The following is a 26,430-nucleotide window of genomic DNA, read 5'->3' on the forward strand; positions in this document are numbered from 1 at the left end:
ATAGAGTTGGTGGAGGTGCTGTGGCAGTGTTATCCAGTCACAGTATGGTGGTATTGGTCAGGTCTGGTATGGCAGTGTTATCCAGTCACAGTATGGCGGTATTGGTCAGGTGTGGTATGGCAGTGTTATCCAGTCACAGTGTTGCCGTATTGGTCAGGTCTGGTATGGCAGTGTTATCCAGTCACAGTATGGCGGTATTGGTCAGGTCTGGTGTGGCAGTGTTATCCAGTCACAGTATGGCTGTATTGGTCAGGTCTGGTATGGCGGTGTTATCCAGTCACAGTATGGCGGTATTGGTCAGGTCTGGTATGGCGGTGTTATCCAGTCACAGTATGGCGGTATTGGTCAGGTCTGGTGTGGCAGTGTTATCCAGTCACAGTATGGTGGTGTTGGTCAGGTCTGGTATGGCAGTGTTATCCAGTCACAGTATGGTGGTATTGGTCAGGTGTGTTATGGCAGTGTTATCCAGTCACAGTATGGCGGTATTGGTCAGGTCTGGTATGGCGGTGTTATCCAGTCACAGTATGGCGGTATTGGTCAGGTCTGGTATGGCGGTGTTATCCAGTCACAGTATGGCGGTATTGGTCAGGTCTGGTGTGGCGGTGTTAAATGTGATGTCTGGAGCTATGGAGTAGGGGGTCTACCAGTTATTACTGTGGATGTTGTGAGGCAGCTTCCCTAGCAACCACAACTCCCTGTGAAAATGAAAGTAGTAATCCTATTGGTTGCTAAGGCTCCCAAACTGCCATTTTCTCTGGGCAGCTGCAGCTTATTATGTGTGTGCAGTGTGGAGATTTTCCAATTCATCTCTATGGGGCGATGCTCTTCCCCCTCCCCCTCCCCCTCCCCTCCTGTACATCTGGCGGGGACGGGACCTTCGCTATAACCTTCCCGGGCACCCAATGTATCTGTGTGCCAAATTTGGGGTCAAACGGTTCAGGCGTTTGGAAGTCTATATGGGACACACGGACAGACAGACTTTCATTTTTATGATATAGATTACATAGTATTTTTGTAAATAATATATGTTAGAGAATTTTCCAGGCAATCTACTGGCCAAGATGTGTTTTCTTTCTTGAGTTTTGTCTTTTTGTAATGTACTTTCATTAGCCAAATTGTCACATTGGTGTGGTAGCAAAGTGGCCCTGCCCGGATGTGTCTCTGACATCCCGTCATGACTATTATTAGTAATGATTGCCAACAGAAGTGCAGTTTGTAACCTGACCATGCACACTGCAACCAATAGAAGTTCAACTAGACATGCTGCAATGGGCCTGTACTTTGCCTTTCTCCCAGCTGCAATTGTAAATGGGCAGGGCTTCACTAGGAAAGGTACAGGACATGAGCTGTAGTAACCTGCATCCATCACCGTTTGCTGTGTATGGGTAGTGGCACAGTCCCCCTACCAGAACAGCTGATTGACAGGGGTGTGTTGGGTAGCTCTTTTGCCGTCAGACATTGATGGCCTATTCTATGGATAGGCCATTAGTGTTCTAAACTGTGACATGTCCAAAGCCTGTTTAAATGGCATTATTGGAACAAAATTTTAAGTGTTAATCTTTGGGATAATTTATTATTTTGTGTGGGGTTTTTTTTCTAGTTTTTCTTTTTTACCATCTATATTCTAAACTTCTGAAATCTTGCAGTTCATTCTTACTACTAAGTTAGTGTTCCTGTTTTATATGTGATAAGGAGACTGCCAAAAAGGCATGTCAACAGCATTACAGTGGAGGGTGATACCAGTTGGTGAGAGTTAAAAATATTATATGATGGTCGCAGCTCACCCCTCCCCTTCTTATAGAATTATCTTCGCAAAAGTCTCAGAATATTCCCAATAACCTTAGGTTCCCATTCATTTCAGTGGTATAGCTACTCTCTATTGATGTACTGTAAAGCACATCTCTAAATGCTGTTAAAAACAGCCCAGGCAAAATGGCTACTTCTGTAATATACAAAAAATGAAATAAAAGACAATTGGACAGGACTGTATATTTATTGTATCACACTATATGATGTCTATGCAGTAGGTTAAGTTGCAGCCTTTAATCTTTGGTATATGTAGGGAGTCTTCCCGATGTACACCTCTGATAGAAGGCTCAAAACCTCATATGACCATATCTTCAACAGCAGATAGATTTTTTTCAGCACCACTTTGACATGGGTACCAGCAGACAGGAAGATGGTGATGTAAGCTGGAAGGGCTGGTCAGAGGTCGTGACGTCCTTTTGGGACACAGAACAAAAACTCGAAGACCAGATCTGGCCAAGCCTCCTGTGACCTTAGAGAATGTTTTGTTGTCTCGCGAGAAAGGGAGGAGTCGGGGAGATGTAGACAATACACATTTTGTAGTTTTTTTGTTCCTCATTCCCTGTCAGGGGGAATCATACGAAAGCACACTGAAGCCAGTACTATTAGTAAGTTATACATTTAGCAGTGATTAGTTCAATTTAAATTTTCTGATACCGGAGTACCCTTCTAAGGCAAAAATTTTCCATCTGCCAAAAATCAATCCTGGCTCCAGTACTCAAACACAAACCTTCCAGGATATATTCAGCATTGCTTATTTATTATGGAATACATTAAAACTGACTTTTGAATATACTTGTTGTCTCTGGGCCAAGAAATTGTTACTGTTTAGTAACGTGGCAATATTTCATAGCAATGTTTTATTGAACCCTGTCTGAAAACATTTGCAACTAATTTCTCCTAATACATTTATATCTCCTCCATAATCTTTGGACAGTATGGAAATAAACCTTTATGGCTTGTATTTTCACTTTAGTGTTGAAAGAATGACATTTTTAGATATGGCTTATATTTATAATTTTGGCAGGGTCCGTATTTCTATGAATTATGATGCGCATAGATAGATAGATAGAGATTTATATATACTTGCTTTGGAAGACATGCTTTCCCTGCTGTGCTGATGACGTTCCAGACCCACTACATCTTCAGTAAATGCATGCAGCAGCTTCGTCATCAGGGTAAGTAAAAAAAATAGGGAGGGTCAGTGCATCAGCGCTGCAGTGAGTGAGGTGTATACAGTTAATTCGTTTCTAGACCTAACAGGCAGCGGTTGTTTTTTTAAATAAATTAGAATACCCATTTAAGCTGTTGTCACGCACATAGCTTTTTGGAAACCACTTCAATTTTTGAGCCAGTGCAAGAAATTGATTAAGGCTGGGTTTACACGTACCGTATCCGCAGAGGATTTTACGCTGCGAGTTTGCAGCAGATACCTGCCCATGCACATTCAATGGACTGACATACTCGCAGCGGAATTGTCATCCTGCTGCAAGTATGTGAAAGTCAGCGCCCTTAACCCCTGCGGCCTGGGTAACATACTTTACCGGGTCCCCAAATCCAGCTTGCTTCAGGGGCTCCTGCACTGATTGGCTAAGCGCCGGGAGCCCCCCGAAGCTAATCGGAGCGGGGACCTGGTAAAGTATGTACCTGAGCAAGGGGGGTTAAGGGCCAGATTTTGAAATATTCGCAGCGGGATGAGAATTCCGCTGCGAGTATGTCATCCGATTGAAGTGAATGGGCAGGTATCCACAGCGGATTTTGCTGCGGATACGGTAAGTGTAAAAAAGAATGACAAATATTTCTACTTATCCTTCCTGAGGATTCCACTCTTGCCCCGCAGAAATGATTTTCGCCAGACTGGCTCAGGGTAATCACTTTTGGTTGAAAAGGGGCAGTAAAATAAATCCTTGCTTTTGAAGGAACACACAGAAATAGTTATATTCTGATTAAATTACCTGTAACCAGTATTGTCCCATAATGTAGACTGGACCTTCACGGATGGCAGTAATTCAGAGTTCCCACATGACCCTTAAGAAGAATTTGATATTTTTTAAAAGGTTTGTTGCCACAGTCAGACCTCTTAATAAACCTCTTACAGATTTAGCATTTTTTAATGATATTGTTTTAGGTTGCCCCCTCCCCTTACTTAGCCCCTCACATCAATAAACTGTGATTTTCCCATAGGAGTTTTAATGTGTACCATGTGTGTCTGTACTAGAAGTCTGCCCAGAAGTCTGCAGATTTTTGTTTTTAATTTATTCATTTACATCCTAATGTTTTACGGCCTTTTTCAAATAAAAAATAGTGTGTGCTCAGTTTCTTTAATTTGCCTTTCATCTTGAGGCAAGTCAGTTTGCTTCATACTGGATACACTTGTACTTACAACTTTCCTCCCATTTCTTATAAATTCAGATATGTTTTATTGTTTAATATTCTTTATTTAATGGCTTTTGAGTAAAAAAAAAAAAATCATTTATAAAAATGCGTTTGAAGTATTAGGTGAGTATCAGACATCTGTAATACAGAGTCCTTTGGTGACCTAAGTTTGGCCTGAGGAACAGGTGTCACATCAGTCATGCATCCATATTAAGGATGTGCAATAGGATTTAAAGGGTTTTCCAAGCTTTTAAAATTTATGGCTTCTAGTCAGGGGCGCTTCGGGTGCAGAGCAGGAAAAAGCAGTGATGAAGGGATCAGAGGAGGTAAGTATGACTTATTTTTACACCGTCCCCAGATAGATATAGCCCAGAGTGACACCTTTATTCTTAGACTGATGAGAAGTTTACATGTTGAAAAAGAAAAAAAGATTTATATTATATAATATAATCTCATTTTATTTTAATCCTAGATATACTGCTAAACAGCATTTACAATCAGTTATTTATAATAGGTATAGTTAGGGAACGTCTATCTAGGGTTTATATAGTAAGGTTTTTGTTGCTGTTGCATAGCAACCAATCAAAGCCAGAACCAGCCAATGTATGACAAAACTGCTGACTAGGAGTTACCATCTGGCCTGGTCTTGACTAGTGCAGAGACACACCAACACTAGTGGCTACCATTTTGCTTTTTGGGCAATATTTTAGTAGGAATAACAGCTGAACTGCAGAACACAGAGCTGTGGCTTAAAAGTGAAAAGAGTCATACTAACATTAGTGGCCATGACTAGTCAGGTACGGCTCCCCACCCACATAGACTAGTTGCCACCCCTCTCCTGACCTCACGCGGCCTAATAAAACATCTTTTCCCCTTTTGGAAAGCTATTGCTCCGCAAGCTGCACAATAGATCTATATCGTGCTTCTAAAAAACCATATTGGCACAATCGTGCTGATTTGTTCCCTTTAAGTCTGTTGGGAAACGGTGGGATATCTTTTAATACATTTTAAATGTACTGGGGTGAAATGTGTGCACCTACCCTCAGCTCTGTCTAACCTGATGCTATATTTTATTTATGTGAAAAGATTCAAGATGATTCTCTCCAGCCCATTGCATCACATTCACAATCTATTCAGACAATTAACTGTATATTTGAGTATATTCATGGATACATATACAAGTGTGCATAGAACAGACTACATATATAGATGTATCTATGTATAGATGTGTTAAAGACCACCCTCAGAGGTGTCTCTACTCTGCCTTTATGGGAATAAACAGATATAAATATAAAGGGGTGTTTTACCTGTAATGTTCATTTAATAATGTGCTTATATATTTTAGAAATGGTCCGAACCCTCCGAGGTTCGGGTTCGTATGAACCAGAACGCTCGGCATCAGATTCCCGCTGTCTGCCCGCTCCGTGGAACGGGCGGATACAGCGGGAGTAACGCCTGGAAAACTGGGATACAGCCTATGGCTATGGCTGTATCCCAGTTTTCCAGGCGGTCCTCCTGCTGAATCCGCCCGCTCCACGGAGCGGGCAGGCAGCGGGGATCATTACCGAGGGTTCAGGTTCGTACGAACTCTGTTCGGACCATCCCTAATTTTATTTAAACATGGTACTAAAGAGTGAATTAAAACATATGTTTCTATTTATTCCCGGTATATAGCATTTGCCTTCTTTTTTTTTTCTCTAGATATTTAACTGAATTTATCAGCTTCTACAAAAAGTGGCCATTCGTACGGCTATGGGACATTCAGGCAAAGGGAATTGGCCTGATGAACTCATCACAAAAGTTCTGGGCTTACTTCTGGAGTGTGATAATATGACAGGTTATAGTTACTAGAGTTTAAAAGTTTGTTGATCCAGGGATTTATTTTGGTTGCCAGATTTGGCGTCGGGAAGGAATTTGTTTCCCTGAAAGTGGTTATACACCTTTTAATAACAGCTACCCCACAGTTCCCTCCCGTGTTCCCCTTACACATGGAAGTTTGGCATGGCTGAATGTTAATTTGGTGGCTTATCTCTTTGAGAACAAAGGGGTCAATTTGTGAAATTATATCACACCCGACCCCAATCTTCACAGACATCATTTGTCGTTGGTGTCTTGGGAGACCCCATTGCCAGCAATATAAAGTTAACATAAGGTAAATTGGTTTTTAGCATTTATTTATTTATTATTATTATCATTATTAAAGACACCCCTAGTTAATACTTGGTTGCACACCCTTTGGTATGGATGACAGCCAACAAATCTATGAGCTTTTTGCCCTTCTCATCTGGTATTTTTCTCCCACTCTTCCTTTGAAGTTTGTTTAAAGGGGAGCTCCAGGTAGAGGTTAAAAAAATGAAACCACTGCAGAAGCAATATAGCATTACTTACCTGTCTATCCCAGTTTTGAAACTACCAAAAATCAATTTTTTTTTTTTTTTCCTGTATTGTGTTTCTGTCCTTCCTGGTTTAGCATTTCCCAGAATGCAATGCTTTCCCTCAGCTGATCATCACACTCCCCCACCCATCACAATCAGTAAAATTAATGCAGCAGCTGCTTCTGGCCATTCAGGGATGGTGGATCACTCAGGGGATTGGGGGATCCAGCCAAGCCTCCTGTGAGATCACGCCCTGCCCCCTGTTTGCATCATTAGCAAACACACACGATGTGAGACAGAGGCATGGAAGATTTGTCTCCTAAGGTGGGTTAACCTTTTTCTCCGGTATAAAGCTGCGGCCAGTCCATGTCGCGAGCTGCATAGCAGCTTTATCATTCATTGGCTAATTCATATCACATGGGCATTGACACTTTATCACAGGTGATTCTCGTTTGTGATTTAACACAGATGGGTGAAAATGAGTTTTCATACTTCATAAATGTAGAAGGTGTCAATACCAGGCTGTCACAACAAGCTTTAGGATTTACTTGTTTATCATTTGCGCTTTTTAATGAAACACGAGAGCTCTAAACTAAAAAGCTGTTTCACTTGGTTCAGTTTTTTTTTGAGGAGATACTCCGCATTATGTACATAAGAGGCTCTGTGTTTTTGATGTGCTAGAAGTTTGGAGTAGTAAACAGATTTAGATTTTACTTGACATTTTCGTAACTTCCCAGTTGATTCACTTTATTTTATTAGGCTTTAAAGGGGTTATCCAGCGACAATATTTTTCTTTCAAATTTACTGGTTTCAGGAAGTATTATGGATTTGTAATTTACTTATATTTAAAAATCTCAAGTCTTCCCATACTTATCTGCTGCTGTATGTCCTGCAGGAAGTGTTGTTTTCTTTTCAGCCTGACACAGGGCTCTCTGCTGCCACCTCTGTCTGAGACAGGAACTGTCCAAAGAAAGCAGCAAATTCACATAGAAAATTTCTCCTGCTCTGGAGAGTTCCTGTCTCAGACAGAGGTGGCAGCAGAGAGCACTGTGTCAGACTGAAAAGAAAACAACATTTCCTGAAATAGATGTAAATTACAATTCTTTTAAATCAACTGAAATAAGTTGATTTTAAAGAAAGCGATTTTCGCTAGATAACCCCTTTAATGTAGAACTCCCACTGGGCATTCCTCGGAAACTGGCGGGCACTGGCCTTCAACAGACCCATTGAATTTAAACGGGTCTTTTGGATTTTTGTCGTCTATTTCTGGTGACATTTTTGAGGTTTCTAACTGACCACCTGATGCAGAAGTGAATAAAGCCTAATAGAAACCTAACACTTTCTGGTAGAGTCGCTGGTTTTCTTTAAGTTGATGGGGTTCTATTAATGTAACATTTGTATACAGACTTTTAGACCTCACACAGTTGTTCCCCCCATGCACTGGGCAGGGATCGTTCAGTAATAGGCACTTTGGAGCGTTGATGAGCTTGTTGTTGGAATGGCTCTCCTGATCTTACCTCTGATCTGATAAGGATTGACCTGACTTTGGAGTATGAATGTGTCTGAGCAGCCCCACTTCTAGACATGTTCACATAGCTTGCCTCTTATCAGATAACGGGTAATCATTGTAAAACCCATAAATATTGTTGTATATAAACCAGGTCTTTCTGCTACATTTTGGGACGTTTGCCAGCCCCTCCGTCTCTGTTGAATAAAACAAAGGCTTAGTGTGATAAGCCTCTGCTATATAAAATACAGCCAAGCTTTGTTCCAGGTAACATGACCCCTTCTTGTCAATGTGGAGCAGTAAAGCAAGTTCACTTCATTTAGTAAAGAAGTTCACTTTCACTTACTTTTACTTGTCTTATGTCCACAAAATGTTTCACTTTGTATATTTCTGTTTGTGAGAACATTCTGACGTTCCCAACATGTGCTATATCTATTGTGCAAATCCATGAAACTCTATAGGGATTCTTATCAAACAAGTTGTTCTTCGGTAGACCTTGTACTTGCTTTACATTCAGAGCTATAAGAATCTTTTATAGGAAACAGAAGTTTTCTGTTTTATCCAGAATAGGTAAGATACATAAAACTGTGTACATTCCTTTCAATCCAGATTTCCCTCGGTCTGTATATTAAAGGGGTTATCTAGTGCTGCAAAAACATGGCCACTTTCCCCCTACTGTTGTCTCCAGTTTGGGTGGGGTTTTGAAACTCAGTTCCATTGAAGTAAATGGAGCTTAATTGCAAACCGCACCTGAACTGGAGACAACAGTAGGGGGAAAAGTGGCCATGTTTTTGTAGCGCTGGATAACCCTTTTAAGGCTATGTTCACACAACGTATAAACGATGACTGTTATTTGGCACTCAAATGGCCGTTGCTTAATACATTGTTTGAAACAGCATCAACTTCAATGCAAAAAAATGGACAAATAATAGACTGATTCCTGATAAACTGTTGACAAATTTGACACACAGGTATATTGGGTGCCCCAGTGAAGATGAACGCAACTCTAGTGCCCAGAAAAGCTTGTGTAAAGGTCCTGACCTTGCCGAGCATACAAAGCACTCACTGTATATGAAAAGGATCGTGAGGAAGAGTTGGTTGGCCAACAGCTGTTGTATGTGATTAGCCACCTTAGGCAGTGCATTAGATGTATAGACTCTGTAGCGAAATGGACATCGGAGTTTTCTTCTGGCCATACATGATCAGTGACACAGGGTGAAGGACAAACAGCGTTTCGCTATGGGACATTCATTTATGAAAATAAGTGTTGTGTAATGGCCACCTGCACTATAGACTAGCATATGGCAAATAAACATAAGATGGACTCTTTTTTTTTTTTTTTTTTTTGCCAATCAGTAAGACTGTAACTTTTGTTTAAGGGTTTTCCATGGAATAATGGATTATATGCCCACCTGTACAGTAAAAGACCTCATAATTTCCTCCCCTGCTCCTATGGCAAATATTGACAGAATAATCTGGACTCTAGCACACTCCATACATAGTGCCTCCCTGCTGCTGCCCTTTATAGCCAACACAAACAATTTAAATGCAGCTGTCAAAACTGACAGGTGCATTTAAATAGCATCTGCATACCTCTCTGGTAGTCGAGTAGTCTGGATTGGCATGATCCAATTGTAGAAAGCCAATGCATTATAAAGACAGCCTAAGCATTGATCTCTATGGGCATTCAAGGTATTGCTCATAGGATAAACAATAAACACATTTTCTATAATCCCATGAAGAGTAATGCTGGGTTTACACGGAGCGATTGTCGGGCGAACTTTTGCGATAAGGATCCAATGCGAACGATAATCGTACGTGTAAACGCGTCGAACGATCGAAAAATCGTTTATTTTGATCTTTTAACAGGTTCTTAAATCGTCGTTCGCAAAAAATTCGCCGATCGTTCCCTGTAAACAGTCGTTCACTGATTTTTCCCTATGTGTGAGAGAGGCTTAAGCGATCGTAAAACGATCGCAAACGAATTTTCTGTACGATATAAACGCTGATCGTTATAAAAAAAAAATCGTTACTTCAAAATCGTTAATCGTACGATCGGGCGAATTATCGCTATATGTAAACCTAGCATTAGGGTCCATTTACACAGAAAGATTATCTGACAGATTATCTGCCAAAGATTTGAAGCCAAAACCAGAAACAGACTATAAACAGAGATCAGATCATAAAGGAAAGACTGAGATTTCTCCTCTTTTCCAACCCATGCCTGGCTTTGGCTTCAAATCTTTGGCAGATAATCTGTCAGATAATCTTTCTGTGTAAATGGGCCCTTATCCGGACTGTTAAATTCTTAAACGGTAAACTGTGTAGGTGCAAAGTGCTGATTTTTGGTCACATTACATCTCAGAAAAGAATTGAATAAAAAGTGTTTAAAAAGTCACATATATGCAAGTGTGGTGCTGACTTGAGGACTATAAATTAAAAAACTGTTATGACTTTTAAAAGGTGACGAGAAGAAAATACAACCAACAATTAAAATTGGCTGCAGAGTTAAGGGGTTAAAACTAAGAACCATTGCATTGCCTGATAAAGTGTTTGTTTATAATATGCATCAGGGAATAGGCCTAGTCCCTATAGCACTGGTCTGTCTGGGCTTAATGGTCTCTCAAGCATTGTGGTGATATGTTTGTGTAATACTCTAGTCTGATGAGTGTAGAAAAAAATGTCTGCTGCTGTCTAAAAGAAAATCAGCCAGCAGGCTTGCACACAGGTGATTTTCTAATTCATAGGTGCTTTTTATATTTTTGTTCGCTTTTGTGAATTGCTGTGTTATGGCTTGAAAATTCCTAGACTTTTTACATTTGTGCTTTTTATAATTAAATTAAATATAATTTATGCCACATAGTATTTTTAGGGGAATACATGGCCAATTGTTCAGATCAAATTTTTACGTTAAAAATTGTTTATTTTTTTTTTCTTTTAAAAAGAATTTTCCATTTTACTACCTATATTATATGAAGCCATTTTTATTCTGACCAATAAGACTAAAACTAAGCTGACACTTTCTTTTTAGTGGAGATCACTTTCCAGCAGTGTCCGCATTACAATGAAAGGTGACACCACTCTATACTTAATGGTCATTTTACACGGAACGATAATCGTTCGTATTTTTGCGTTAACGATTGCGTTTGAGCGATAATCGGCTTGTGTAAACACAGCGAACAATCAAGTGATGAGCGAGAAATCGTTCATCTTGGTCTTTCAACGTGTTGTCAAACAATCGTCGTTCGCTGAAAATTCGCAGATTGCTCTGTGTAAACAGTCTTTCACAGATTCACCCTATGTGTGAGATGGGCTTAAACAATCTTAAAAACGATCACAATAACTATTTTTTCAAACGATTTATTTCTCCGTTTAAAGGTCTAAAGGTCACAGAGCATGCCAAGATTCAGAAATGGCTGAAAACAGAATGTTCCTGGGGCATGCTCACTAGAATACAATGGCATTGGCGGTTCTATTACCCTAGTAGACAATAGGAAAATATGTTTTCTAATCTGTGAGATACAGTTACTAATGCAACTGCTTGTAAGGAAACTATAACTTGCCTTGCAGGCGTCTCTTTCACAAGGTGCAATAATAATCGCTAGTTTCATGGAACTTTTAAATTCTAGATGTGGTCTTGTAGTTTCCTGTCTTGACATATGCTGCATTTGCAAAACCTCAGATCATCTCAGAAACCTGAATGAATTAACCCTGTGGTTAACCCAGAGATTTACTCTGACATGAGCTATGCTATGAGAAGGCTAATTTTGACTTTGGTGCTAAGTATTGATATGACTGGTACCCACCCAGTGGTTACAGCTCTGAATCTGGCACTAAATGCATTGTAGACTTGGCACTACCACAATACTGCAATAATCGCATGTGGTGCTATGTAATGCGGTGTAGTCTGCTGCTTGTTTTATTGTTTTATTTCACAGACAGTAAGACAGTTCTGATGGCAATAGAGATACATGCATGCTTCTGGTTTCACACCACACATGCATCTGACTTTCTCACTTTTGCTGCTGTAAATGATAAGCCACATGCACTTATCCTGATGCTTTTGCAGAAACAGTAAAACAATAAATCGCCACATGTATAACCATTACCACTATGGTATAAGTGCACTATTTTAGTCTGCAGGGTAGTGGTAGCCACATGCAAGATCCCCATGTATTCTTTAGGGCTAAGGGACTAGAAGCACTGGTGTATAGTAGAACTAAACATAGCACTACAACAGTCAGAATCCCTCACTTATTCTTACGTTTTCTTGCTTTTTTGTGTTTCAGTGTGTAAAGATCCTCCATACAAAGTAGAAGAGTCTGGTTATGCTGGTTTCATTTTGCCAATAGAAGTCTACTTCAAAAATAAGGTATGTTTTACTATTAAATATTGTCTTTTACTGTAGAGAAAACTGCATTTTTTATGTTTTTAAGTGGACCTGTCATCAGGTTATGTAGCACCTGTCTCAACTCTACAAAATAGGTTCACAGAAAAACTACGATGAAAACATTTGCATATTAGGCTGGGTTCAGACTGCGTTTTTTTTTTTTTGTAGTTGACCACAAAGGATGTGTTTTTAATTAGTTTTTTTATGATGGCAGTCAATGGAAAAAACGGATCAAAACCGATGCACATAAATGCATCAGTTTTTTTCCATCTGTTTTTAGTGGTTTAAAAAAATACAACTTGTAAAAAAAAAAATGCAGTGTGAACCCAGCCTTATGCTGTGTTTTGGAACGTTTTTCGTTTTTAGTAAAACAACAACAAAAAAGTACTGACCAAAATACTATGTGTAAACCCGTCCCAAAGGACATGCAACTCTCTATGTAAATGAGACAGTTGGGAAGTATCAAGTCAAACATAATAATGTTTGAAAAAAATGTTGTTAAATTAACTGATGGTAGAAAATTGTACAGATTTGTAAATTACTTCTATTTAAAAGACTTAAAACTGACAGCAGCTCCCTGTGTACCTTACAGAGCAAAAACCAGACTCCCCTCCTCCAGGCTGGGCTGCCCTGCTCTGTGGTGATACTGTATATAAGAGATGAGCGATAGAGATGAGCAAATCACTTGTAAATTTGTTTGTGAACATTTGCATGAATTCCCGAATATTCACAAATTGCATACAAATGAATTCCATTATGTTCGTACAAACATGCCACTTATTGTTTGTGGTCACCTATACAAACTTTTTGTTCGATGATCGGAATGGTTATAACAATCATTTTCGAACATCACTCGATTTGCTGCAAATCAGAATTCGCAGATTCGCTTCGCTCATCTTTAATGGTCGACATGGAGGATCATGCCCCGCCTACGGTGTCCTCCATATGCATATACAGGCTCAGTGGTAAACACTGTGGGTGGGGCATAGTCACATGCTCCTCCAGGTCAGCCATCTCATGGACAGACTCACCACAGAGCAGGACAGCACAGCCTGGAGGAGGGGAATCTGATTTTCGCTCTATGAGCTACACAGGGAGCTGCTGTCGGTACACTTACTAATACAGTACTCTGCACTAAGCAATTTTACTATAAAGTGACCAGTACTTATTCTCAGTTCTGTGCCCAGCTGGAAATAAGGTATTTTTTCCAGTCTGACATGGTGTTCTCCATGCACCATGTCTCCTCTCCAGAGCAGGAGATAATTTCTATGAGCACTTGCTACTACGCTGCCCAGTAGATGACATAGATCCTGTGGATTTAAACAAGGTCTGTTGGCTTTCCAGCATGGTGTCCTGCATTACACTGGACAAAAGTACGCCGCGTGCTGCAATATTTTGTCCAGTATTTTGGATGGAAACAACAGAGCTTCCAGTACAGGTGTGAACCTATCCTAAGTGTTTTCAGTTAAGTTTTCTATGTTTAAGGGTGGGTTCACACGTACCGACTAACAGCGGAAATCACCCACCCTAAATCAACATTATGCTTGCTCCTTCTGTGCCGATATTGAGTCTTTTATCTGTTTAAAATAAAAAAAAAAAACACAAAGTCCTGGTCCTTTACACACTCATGGAAGGAAAGACATTTGTCCATCATACAGGTTGTGTATTAACTAAGGGCAATTCTTCTAGGCTAATTATATATTAGCACAGAGGAAGCATGGAGCACAGTGTGACAGGAAGGGAGACACCTAGTGGCCATATGTATAACATTGATTTAAACAAATAAAACCTTGAAAAGAAATAACATGAGTATACTACCAAACTGCTGGCGATCACAACGTTTGTACATTTCCTCTGTGTAGCTAGCACAAAAGCTGCTATGTCCATATCTGCATGCTACTATCTACATTTCAGGCCTATTGATCATGAGACACAGTGCTCCCATAATTACTATGGGGTGCTTGGCTTTGTCAGCTCTTTTATTGAATGGATTATTGAGTTGGCTTTTAAATGCAGCAATTGATCTTTTCAATTGTAGGAAGATATCAGTTGTTTCAGCACTATGCATTGTATAACTAAATTGAGATAATGCAGGCTTGGCTTGATTGACAACATGGTAATTAGCATTTTCATTGTCCCTTCGTATTATGTTCATTTGTACTGCTGTGGATCAGGCATTATTAATTGACATATGAGAACAGTTTGTGCATATTACTTTACTTTTGTGTGTTGTGCTTAACTTTGTGTTTGACACTAAAGAAATCAATAGTCCAGGCGATTTTAAGAAACTCTGTAATTGGGTTTATTAGGCAAATATGCCATTATCTGCTTTCAAAAAGACTTTCCCCGGGTCCCCCCTCCTCTCTCTCATTCACTGCTCATTATCAGGAAATCTCGACCCGATCAGTCGAGCCCTGCGTAACCTATGGAGAGGGGAGTAGGGAGATTAGTCGCCAGCAGAGAACAGAGGATTACACAGCGGGACCTGTGTGAAAGCCGCTATTCAGAGGTCAGAGAGGTCACTGCTAACTTCAGAGGAGATAGCTCAGTGATGTAGCTGTAAATTAACTCTTTGTTGTCCTGTTTTGGTGCGTCATCTCCCTCCACCCCTCCCCTCTCCATAGAGAACTATAAAGACAGGTGGGAGAGTTTCAAACTGCTTTTTCATGATAAAAATGCATTTTTCGGCTAATAAACCCAATTACAAAGTTTCTTAAAAATCGCCTGTACTATTGATTTCTGCCCCCAAAAAAGAAAATTTTAAACAACAGTGTCACTTTAAGACTGAATAGGTTGTATAACCCTGATTCCTAATATGTAATTTTAATCTCTGTACTTAGTGGCATTTCTGCATAGTCAGTCTGAATGAGGGCCATGTGCTGTATTCTGAGGACTTTACTGGCGGACTCTGGAGGGGGCAGGTGCATACTGAGATGAAAAGTTTCATATTCTGAGAGTTATAACCTAACTAGTCTTAAATTGATGCGATCGTTTTTTGGGGAAAACAACTTTAGAAGTCATACACACATATGAACAGTTGAGATTTTTAAGCGTTCCAATTGCTAGATCGAGTTGGGAGAAGCTTGGCCTGTTTTTATCTAATGGTATTATTTGGCTCTATTCATCTTTGTGATTACTTTTATTGCCTTTCTAAGCATTAAACCTGAACTATTTAACAATAATTTCCTCACTTTCTATCTGTTCCTCGTCCTCACCCAACTCCTTTCATGTTGTCCCCTAACATGTTTCACACCTGACATCATTGATTAGCTAGTACAATCACTGTACATTGAATAGCACTGGCCATCAGTGACTTTGGTCATCATGTGCTGCTAGTCTAAAAGCCCTATTACATGAAGCGATTTTTGGCCGTATTTGACGGATTTCCGACTTCTGCACGATAATTGTTTGGTGTAATAGGGCTTGTTAAAAGGTCGGCTGATCGTGATTTTTCAACAAGCTGAGATGAAACGATGAGCACAGTGATGGTCTGCTGTGGCTCACTCTGTGTAAAGGCCCTATTCCATGGAACGATTATCGGCCGATAATCATCCTGTGGAATAGAAGGCAACGTTCAGCCGACATCGTTCATGCCGGCTAATAGTTGCAGTTGTTTGTTCTTCAACATGTTGAAAAACAAATGACTGACACAGCAACGATCTGCTGCCGTCGCTCCCCGGAATAGGAGCGGCAGCAGCAGACAATGCTGTATGCTACGGGCTGCCCAGATGATCTAGTGATCACCCGGGCAGCCTCCCCCCCCCCCCCCGGTGTCACCTGCTCGCTGCTGCCGCGTGGAATAGCTGTGGCAGCGAGCGGGAAGTGAGGAGCATGTCGGCCCATGGAATAGGGCCTTAATAGGATAGGATCTTGATTTTGTTACATTCTGTATTTGTACATTCTGTGTGTTTAACCTCTTAACATTTGTACAGCGCTCTAGAATCTAGCTTTAGAATGTGGTTTTTGGGTAATAAAAAAAATCTTCAGCTTTTTTTTTTTTATTTAGTAATGCTAGGTTCACGCTTCATTTTTTTCATCTGTATTAAGCCCCGATATTGGCAATATAAGGTGATATTGAGGAGCAAACGAGCTGCTATCTTCCATTGAAGATAGCAGCGGTCTGCTGTCCCTGCTCCTATTCCACAGAGCGACGGCAGCAGATCACTGCTATCCTGGTCGTTTGTCCTTCAACATGTTGAAAGTCAAACGACAGCAACAATCAGAAGACATCGTTATGTCGGCTTATCGTTGTTTTTTATTACACCAGACGGTTATCGGCCGTAATGGCCGATATCAGCCTAATACGGCTGAAAATCGTTTAGTGTAATAGGGACTTAATTATATCCTTTTAAGTATGCTGTTTAATTTTTACGTACCAAAGAACGTCAACCACGCCTTTTTGTATGTTAACTACAAATAGATACATAAATAAACAGATCCTGCGGTATGGCATACAGCAGCATTTGTTTTTACCATCCCAACAGGCCTCTTTTCCTGTCAATCAACCCTACAAAACGTGCTGTAAGGCAGAGATTGGTGACTAGCCTGGCCTCCTCCCTAATGACTAGTTCCCGTCTCTCTCCCTGCCTTACGTGCTGGAATAAGAGTTTCAGCGGATAACGTTACTACAGAAGACATGGTAATGGAGCATTTGAGCACCTCTATCAGTGCTGCTAGTAGCTTTAGTAGCAAAATGGTAAAGATTGTTTCACTTTAAGACATTTGTAGAGAAAAGTTACACTTACCGGTAACTGAAACTATGTTTTGAGGGTTAAACCTAGTATCAATCAACACTGTGTCTAAGTGCATTGTTATATCAATTATCTATTGTTCACGCATTTATCACTTATAACATTATGGTTTCTCAGTCTATTTACAAATTGTCAATTTGTAAACTTTCCGTTTTACAGACTCCATCAATGAGCGATTTTCTTTTTTCACAGGAGGAGCCTAAGAAAGTCCGTTTTGATTATGACCTCTTTCTGCACCTTGAAGGCCACCCCCCTGTAAACCATCTACGCTGTGAAAAGCTTACCTTTAATAACCCCACTGAGGAGTTTAGGAGAAAATTGCTGAAAGCCGGAGGGGTAAGTCTAGAAAGGTGTACCATTTATTCATGGCCATATTTCAATGCCTAGTAAACAGTGACTTTTAGTCTGTTCTTCTCTAAACTTCTCAAGTAATAACAAAGCTGGGCTCTGATTGGTTGCTACAGACAACAAAGACCAGTTACTATTAGACAGCTTTTTATTCTCTCAATGTTGTTAGTGCAGTAAGACCTCTCTGAGAAGACACTACCTTGTCAGTAATAAACAAAATACCTTCTAACTATTGGAGAACTGCTACTAATGAAGTATATACATGGTCCACGACCAAATAATTTAAACAAACACAGTAATAACATTTTAATTTAACTTTAAATGATATTTCCATAGCAAATGAGAGATAGCTGCAGGAAAGAAATGTCGGAGGGCCTTATTGACGTGCAATAAACTGGCTCTTAGTGCAATTAAAAGATAAGCTAAGTGTTTGCTGTTTGTAAAGGGACAGGTGAGCAAACACAAGGTGCCTTTCCAGAAACATCCAATACAAAGTGCATGGCTTTTTCCAGGAGTCTTTCGAGGTTAATGTTTCCCCCACAAAGGAAATGAGCTACTGTGTGCTTTACATAATGGGTCACCTTGTTATGTGTGCCGATGAAACTGAGCATTAAAAAGGAAGGAGAGATTAATTGAACCATATTAAGGGACTCTGGGACTTACTGAAAGATTGGCCTAGAGCGAATCACTGCTGGGCTGTAAAATAAAGTAGAATGCAATCTGTAAAGAAGTTCCATTAAATCGTACATCATCGCTTTTAGAGTATGTTGATATCTTTATCATTTTTTCACAGCAGGTCTAAATTCCAAGATGACAAATGAGACAGGTCTGGCCTATAGTAGTAGATTTTCTAATGATTACTATCCTAGTTAGAGGGAATATATTACGGTTGTCAGCCTGTCTGTTTCCCTTTGCTGCTCTTCCCCTAAATTTTAATTCTTAGTAAAAATGAACTACCGAAGCAAGGATTAATATGCAATTTCTTTCAGCAGACAGTCAGAAATGAGTGCGGATAGGCCTTCACATAATGTAGGAATGGCACTATAGCATTGGCTTAGTAGGAAATGGCGTACAGTCAGAGAATGAATCTTATTTCAATTAAACAGAAGTAGCTACAACAATAAACTGAATGCATGTTAATGCTGCTTACAGTTCCCCTCATCATTTCTATATGTACTTTACAAGAAACAAATTCTGCGTACTGTTGCTTTTTGTACTTGCCAATCTGCTTTCCCCATGTTAGGCTTGTTGAAAAAAAATTGCGGTAAAAGGCCTTTATTCACACTACACTGCCTTCTGTGTGTAATCTTTTGGATATGTTAGGTTGGGGTAATATGTTGAAACATAATTTAAACCATTATTACTAAATATCTAAATATGAAAAACAAAGTTCAGTTTGTAAAAATGCAAGCTAATTACTACAAGTAATTTTTGAAAGTTTGAAAATATTTTCCAAAAGTTTACGCCATGCTGCTATGTTCCTATAGGGCACAGGACATTTATTACTAATCTTTACTATTTTTATTACTTTTCTTTTTAATAATGTGCTAATTAGACCTTATGTGCAGTGGGGGCAGTACTTTGCCCCTCAGTGCACTGATCAACCAATCTGACATAAATGATAAATCTTCATGTTGAGGCAATGGGTGAATCTTGACACTAATAAGTACCACCTCAGTGAATCAATAAGCATATCAACAAAAAGTGCACTCTAACAAAAATGGCACAGTGGTTGAACGTAATAAAAGTAGACTAGTTAATAGTTTCTCTTGTAACATTAGGTTTGACTCTTTTTACTCAATAACTGTTTCCCTTTAAATAATGCTTGTAATAAAGTGGAAGAAAAATATGTTATGAATAAGCTAAATGGTAGTACCAGACATATATGTCATAACACAGTCTTGCCTAAGTGGCTGTTTAAAGGCCATAGACAACTATGTTAATTTACTTTCTAAATGCAAAAATAACCAACTTTCTAAAAAGTCCAACTCTGTTTCTGTTGCAGAGTTTGTATAATTCCTTTTATGCTGCTTTTGGCATAAACCTGACGGTACACTGCTCCTGGAGGTGACAGTAGTCACCCTTTCCCTTCCATCAGTGTGAGGAGAATCAGCCCATGTAAAAGGGCCAGCAATCAGCCGACAAGCGAGCAAACGCCTGCTTGCCAGCAGATTTGATCTTTTGTGTGGCAGGTAAAATCAGTGAGTGTTATCAGACGCACATCTTTTTGTCCAGAGAATGTGCATTTAGTAACAAATCATTTTAAAGCCCACATAAACTAAGCAGCAAGCATTCTCACAGCCCAACCATGTCAGTAATCAGGTTTTGTAAAGACAAGGCAAACGAGCGCTGACCTTGCTGATTGGTGCTGTTTTACAGCCGTAAAAACCGTAAGGATGTTGTAAACAGAAGATGTGAGAGAAGAAGAATACACAGGACAAACTATGCAGGAGAAAGGAGGGGGAAATGGCAGTCTCTTAAAGCAAATTATTTGTTTATACTGATTAGATCCAGAAACTGGAACATGTTCTTATTTTCTGATTCTATCTATCTATCTATCTATCTATCTATCTCATATCTGTCTATATCGATATATATATTTTTATTTTATGTGTAGTCCATTATTATGGGGGTTGCCATCTTGCCTTAACTGTCTTTTACAGCGTTTAGTGACATGCTTTACGGAAAAGCCTCATGGACATAGACCCTATTCTTTATATGAGACACATTTGAAGCATGCCATGTCGGATTATTCCACAGAATAATCCTATTATGTGGATTTTTAAAAAAATTATTAAAGATGAAGTCCCACAGTTAGTTAATAAATGTGAACTCAGCATGACTACTCATGCCTCCCTTGCGGCGCTCCCAGGTCCCGTTCATAATCTTCTGCTGAAAACCTGGTACCTGGTGTGGTGTTCCGCCTCAGTCACTGATTGGCTGAGAGATAATAATTCAGCGGGGTGTGAGAAATTACATCTTAGAGAGCTGCAGTTCATAGGCTGCTGTGAACGTTACCCAGGAACGGTGCTACAGAGGCACGAGGAGAGGAAAGTTTCCTTGTTTATGTTCCTGCATCATATTGATAAATGATGCTGGGCGGGGATACATTCCACTACACTGCTTACCTGTCCGTAGGGGCCGAGTTTCACTGAACGTGAGAATAAGCCCTTAGATGGTTGTTTGGACAAAAAAAACACCTGGGGGAGATTTATCAAAGTGTGTACCAGAGCGGAGTGTGAGCTGTGATTGGTTGCTTTGGGCAGTTTACACCAGTGTATATTTTACACCCTTTGATAAATCTCCTCCCTGGTACCTTTCATTAATCAATCTGTGCTTCCAAAACACATAAAAATGCTTTTATTCTACAGTAAAAGGAGTCAAAGAGGCTTTTCCAAGCTCCTATTTGTCTGTGTGTTTGTATAGAAAATGGGTTTATGTCTTATCATTGTATGGTTTTTAAGCATAAATAAAACATATTGTTGTGAATGGGGGAAAAATAATCCTCTTTGTGTCATTTCCCCCTCCCTCTTATAATTCCAACCTTAGATCATGGTTATGTCTGAAGGGTCATCCTTTTCATCAGGCACCAGTCTTCATCTCCCCAGTCTCCCCAGTAATTCTTTATCATTCTCAGATGTAAAGAAGAGCAAATCATCTCATGGATCCAAGGTGAGATTTTCCACTACATCTGTGATCTGTATTTTGTTTAGAACACTTTTCTGTAATCTCAAATCTGGCCCCATTGTGTGTAAGCTTGCATAGTTGACCCTGTAAAAGATATATCAGATATTAATATTCAAGGGTGTCAGATACCTTCCCATTTGCCCATAACTTAGAGACTAAGGGCTCTATTACACGGAACGATAATCGGCCGAATTTGCCCCAAACGGCCAATTATCGCTCCGTGTAATAAATGCAACGATTCGCCGTTGATCGTTGATATAGGTTAGAACCCATTTTTGTCGGGCACCAACCGCGCACCGCTGCGTGTAATAGCGGTGCACGGGCAGCGACTAACGATATACATTACCCATCCACGTTCCAGGGGTCCCGCGCGCGCGCTAACTTCACATCGGCCAGTCAGCTGATAGGCCGCTTAGCCAATCACAGGCTGCGGCGGTCCCGGCCTGTGATTGGCTGAGCGGCCTATCAGCTGACAGGCTGAAGTGAAGCTAAAGCGCGCGCGGGGGACCCAGAGAGAAGCAGACGGCAGGAGCAGCCCTAGAACGTAGATGGGTAATGTATGCCAGTTTAGCAAGGGCTGCAAGGACATCGGTAATGATGTCCTTGCAGCTCTTGCTAAACGATTATCGGGCCGTATAATAGGTTCAGTAAACGAGCGACGATCTAGCAGATCGGCACTTGTTTACAGGTATTATTGGGCCCTTTTCGGCCCGTGTAATACCACCCTAAGGCCAGGTTCAGACTATGTAACTGTGCGGCTGTATTTGCGGCTGTAATTGTGCAGCGTTATTTTTGGTGGTTCATGCGTACGCTGGAAAGTATAGGATATACGGCTGCACAGTGCACACTATGTATGAATCTACGGCCCGATCGTAAACGGACCCGTAAAAAAGGAACAAGACCATTGTTTGCCGCTGGACATGCGGCCGAGGATTGACAGGCGGTCCGTACGGAGTACTTCAAAAATAGCCGGCAATGATGCCGAATGCCAATGCCTTTAATAGTTAATATATTAAATTAATAAAACACATTTTCTTTGTAATAAAGTCCCTTTCGTTGGTCAATAATTTAATTCTAACGAATCCATCATTTTGCAATTAAATATACTGTTAAAATAAATATATATATAAATGTATATTTATATATATATTTATTTTAACAGTATATTTAATTGCACAATGATGAATTCGTTAGAATTAAACTATTGACCAACGAAACTGAATTTATTTCATCGAAAATGTGTTATTAATTAAATATTAATTAGTACAGGAAGCTCCATAAGCCGTTAATTCATATTGCCGGCAAAAGAGCATTCTGTACTAATCATCACTTTACTTTAATGAAAACATCAAATGTTTCTTCTAATTATGTTATCACAATAGCATTATTAGAAGAAACATTTAGAATTATATGTGCGCTCAGCGCTCAGTGACTTCATTGTGCTGCGGACCAACGAAGAGGACACATCGGGGTGAGTATAGAGCTCTCCCCACCCCCTCCCCAGCACTGCACCCCTCCCAGCAAGGAAGGGGGGGTCAGTTAACCCCTTCCTTGCTGGGATGGGTGCAGTCTGACATCAGTCTGGCCCCCAAGGGGTTAAGGGGGATGCAATACATCCTCCCTTAACCCCTTGGGGGCCAGACTGTAAGCAGCGATCTGTAAAGATGCTGCATACTGTAAGGTGCACAACACCGCTCACAATGATGGGTGTTGTGCTCCTGTTTGTGTGTTTTTTGTGTGTTTCTCCCTTTTTGTTTTTCAGATATTGGTATCCTGTGGATTACGTCGGATTCCGTGGACTACGTCGATGACCAGCGTTTTTTTTTATGTTTTTTTTTTTTTATAAAATGGTCAATGAGGGGTGTGGGGGTGTTTTTATTTGAATAAAAAAATTTTTAACTTGTGTCTTTGTGTTTTTTTTTAAATAAATAAATAATTAAAAAAAAACGCATAGGGTCCCCCCTATTTTTATAACCAGCCGGGTTAAAAACCAAACGACAGCAGCCTGGTAACACCAGGGTGGGAAGAGCCATTGGTTTAGGCCCTCCCCAGCCTGAATCTTACCAGCCTGCTGCCGCCCGGTCCAGGAGTGCCAATTTTGACGCTCCGGGACCACTGGCACCCGGCTCTTCCCAGTACCCCTGGTGGCATTGGGTACTGGGGTAATAATAGGGGGTTAGTGTTAGCCATTTTATAAAGGCTAATACTAGGCCCCAACTTAGTAATGGATTCCGTCTATTAGACGGCTTCCACTACTAAGTCTATAAAGTAAAGAAATAAAGACAAGACACAAGTTAAAAAATTTTTTTATTCAAATAAAAACACCCCCACACCCCTCATTGACTATTTTATTAAAAAAAAAACATTAAAAACGCTGGTCATCGACGTAGTCCACGTAATCCGACGTAATCCACAGGATACCAATATCTGAAAAACAAAAGGGAGAAACACACAAAAAACACACAAACAGGAGCACAACACCCATCATTGTGAGCGGTGTTGTGCACCTTACAGTATGCAGCATCTTTACAGATCGCTGCTTACAGTCTGGCTCCCAAGGGGTTAAGGGAGGATGTATTGCATCCCCCTTAACCCCTTGGGGGCCAGACTGATGTCAGACTGCACCCATCCCAGCAAGGAAGGGGTTAACTGACCCCCCCTTCCTTGCTGGGAGGGGTGCAGTGCTGGGGAGGGGGTGGGGAGAGCTCTATACTCACCACGATGTGTCCTCTTCGCTGGTCCGCAGCACAATGAAGTCACTGTGCTGCGGACCCGCTAATTATACGTGCGCTCAGCCGATCAGCCAATCAGCTGAGCGCACATATAATTCTAAATGTTTCTTCTAATAATGCTATTGTGATAACATAATTAGAAGAAACATTTGATGTTTTCATTAAAGTAAAGTGATGATTAGTACAGAATGCTCTTTTGCCGGCAATATGAATTAACGGCTTATGGAGCTTCCTGTACTAATTAATATTTAATTAATAAAACACATTTTCGATGAAATAAATTCAGTTTCGTTGGTCAATAATTTAATTCTAACGAATCCATCATTGTGCAATTAAATATACTGTCAAAAAATAAATATATATATAAATATACATTTATTTATATATATATATATTTTAACAGTATATTTAATTGCAAAATGATGGATTAGTTTAAATTTAATTATTGAACAACGAAAGGCACTTTATTACAACGAAAATGTGTTTTATTATTTTAATAGATTAACCATGAGAGACATCGGCATTAGTGCAGAGGATCGCAAACCCCGGTAATAGCAATTCATGTAAACTGTGTTCTCTGCTTTCCCAGATGCATCCAGAGGTGTTTGCATCACTTTCTTAAGATTTTATTTGTTATTTTTAGTTGAACCAGATTTTAAAGTAAATGACCGTATGTTTTGAGCCGCATGTCTATTTTTTCCCACGGCCGGAGTTTCATCCGCACATTTACAGCCGCATAAAAAATACAGCCGCACAGTTACATAGTGTGAACCTAGCCCCCAGGGACATTCAGCCCTCTTTTTGTAGAGATTGGAGGGGTCTTTCATGCTATCTTATCATGACTCTGCAACATGTTGGGACTGATTTTGTGCTGAAAGAGAAACCCTCGGTCACAGCACATCTATGTTGTCTAGCTAGGTGAGATGGTGGGGTACCAACGAGGCAATTGTCATGGTGGCCAGGAGTGGTATGTGCCCATCTCTGGATGTACGGGCGCACACTTCTGGTTTGGAACAGAACCCAGACCCTAGGATACTCAGCTGGGGAGCTGTTGGAAGAAGGGTATCCTACATCCACAGAAATGAACATCTGCCTATGCTATCTTATGGGCACTGAGTGACACAGTATCAGGAACGTAGGCCCACATAGAAGGCCCCTAAGGAGACCTAGCAGCTTGCAGTGGTATCTGAATTTAACTAGCCACTGTCTTGAGAATCCTGGAGTTATCATCAGGATGGAGAGGAAGTATGGCTACTTCTTAGTCATTACCATCAGGCCATTAACTTGCAGAGCTAGTGTGGATATTCCATCATCAAACTAGACATCTGCATTCAAAACTGAACAGTACTACAGAAAACAGCAGCTGGACAAGTATTACGCTCACCAAACCAGACATTTTTTTGACTAGTTTTTTTTAAAAAAAAGGAACTTGCCAAAATAAAAGAAACTATTACCATTTTCAAACCACTGCAGTTTATAAAACTCATGAATTAATAAGACGGTTTCTTTGTTCATATGTCTCAAGCAAAAGGAGATTTTAGCACTTACTCTTTATACAGCTCATCTTTAGAAGCTATGGAGAATAAAAGAACAGTAGATTGGATGAGTCATTGAGCAATTTTATTTTATGTGCTCTTATAGAAAGTAGATTTAGCATTATATGGTGATGGCTGAGGTCCAGATAAGTAATAAGAACCACTTCTGACTCTTTTGTATAGGGTTTAGAACTAACCACAAATGCATTTTTCTGTGTTCAAGAGCAAGTTATTGGGAACAAATGATTAGAAATTGTCACAAACCATATCCACTAAACTGAAAAGCATTGTCCCTCCTTTACTGAACTTTTCACCACTTCTTCTTGAATTGATGGTGTCCTGCTATTTAAATATTTCCTTTTATACTCCAGTGCAAACAAATGTTACTGCTAGTTCTAGTTTACTAACCTCATATCACATATGTTTAGTGAGTATGCCAGGAAAGCTCCCAAACTACACGCTAGATGTGTCCTCATGGGTCTGTTTGGACAAAGGTTGAGTTACATTTGCTTCCGTCTGGCCAGTATACATCTATATATAACAGAAAAAAAATAAGATGACAACCAATATAAATTAAGTTTGGTGTAAAAATGAGAAATGAGACAGAAAAAAAAATTGAACACACCAAGGCTGGTTTAACACTGCGTTTTTGCAATCAGTTTTTTTTTCATCCGTTCTATGCAAAAAAAAAAAAAAAAAGGATTAAGAAACAGATGCATTTGCGTGCATCAGTTTTAATTCCATTCTAAAAAAAGAAAAACGATTTGAAGATGGATCAAAACGCATCTGTTTTCTATTAGCGTACACAAATATGTGGTCGACCAGGTTATTGTGTACACGAAAAAAATGTGCACGCATTTTTTTGAGTAAAGCAGATGAAAAAATGGATTGGAAAAATGCAGTGTGAACCCAGCCTTACTAAA

The 26,430-nt window shown here is 40.0% G+C and overlaps 1 protein-coding gene across 1 annotated transcript in view; it reads left to right on the forward strand.

Moving 5' to 3' along the window:
* Positions 1-2,926: 2,926 nt before the first annotated feature.
* The window catches only part of MLLT3 (MLLT3 super elongation complex subunit), an 87,801-nt gene continuing 64,297 nt past the window's right edge, over positions 2,927-26,430 (forward strand). Inside the window, exons 1-4 of the mRNA XM_069963492.1 lie at positions 2,927-2,984; positions 12,354-12,436; positions 17,398-17,541; positions 21,103-21,225. Of these exons, the coding sequence (XP_069819593.1) occupies positions 2,927-2,984; positions 12,354-12,436; positions 17,398-17,541; positions 21,103-21,225 (408 nt within the window). The remainder of the gene's footprint in view (positions 2,985-12,353; positions 12,437-17,397; positions 17,542-21,102; positions 21,226-26,430) is intronic.

The sequence above is a fragment of the Dendropsophus ebraccatus genome, chromosome 3 (genome assembly GCF_027789765.1).
Source record: "Dendropsophus ebraccatus isolate aDenEbr1 chromosome 3, aDenEbr1.pat, whole genome shotgun sequence".
Taxonomy (NCBI): domain Eukaryota; kingdom Metazoa; phylum Chordata; class Amphibia; order Anura; family Hylidae; genus Dendropsophus; species Dendropsophus ebraccatus.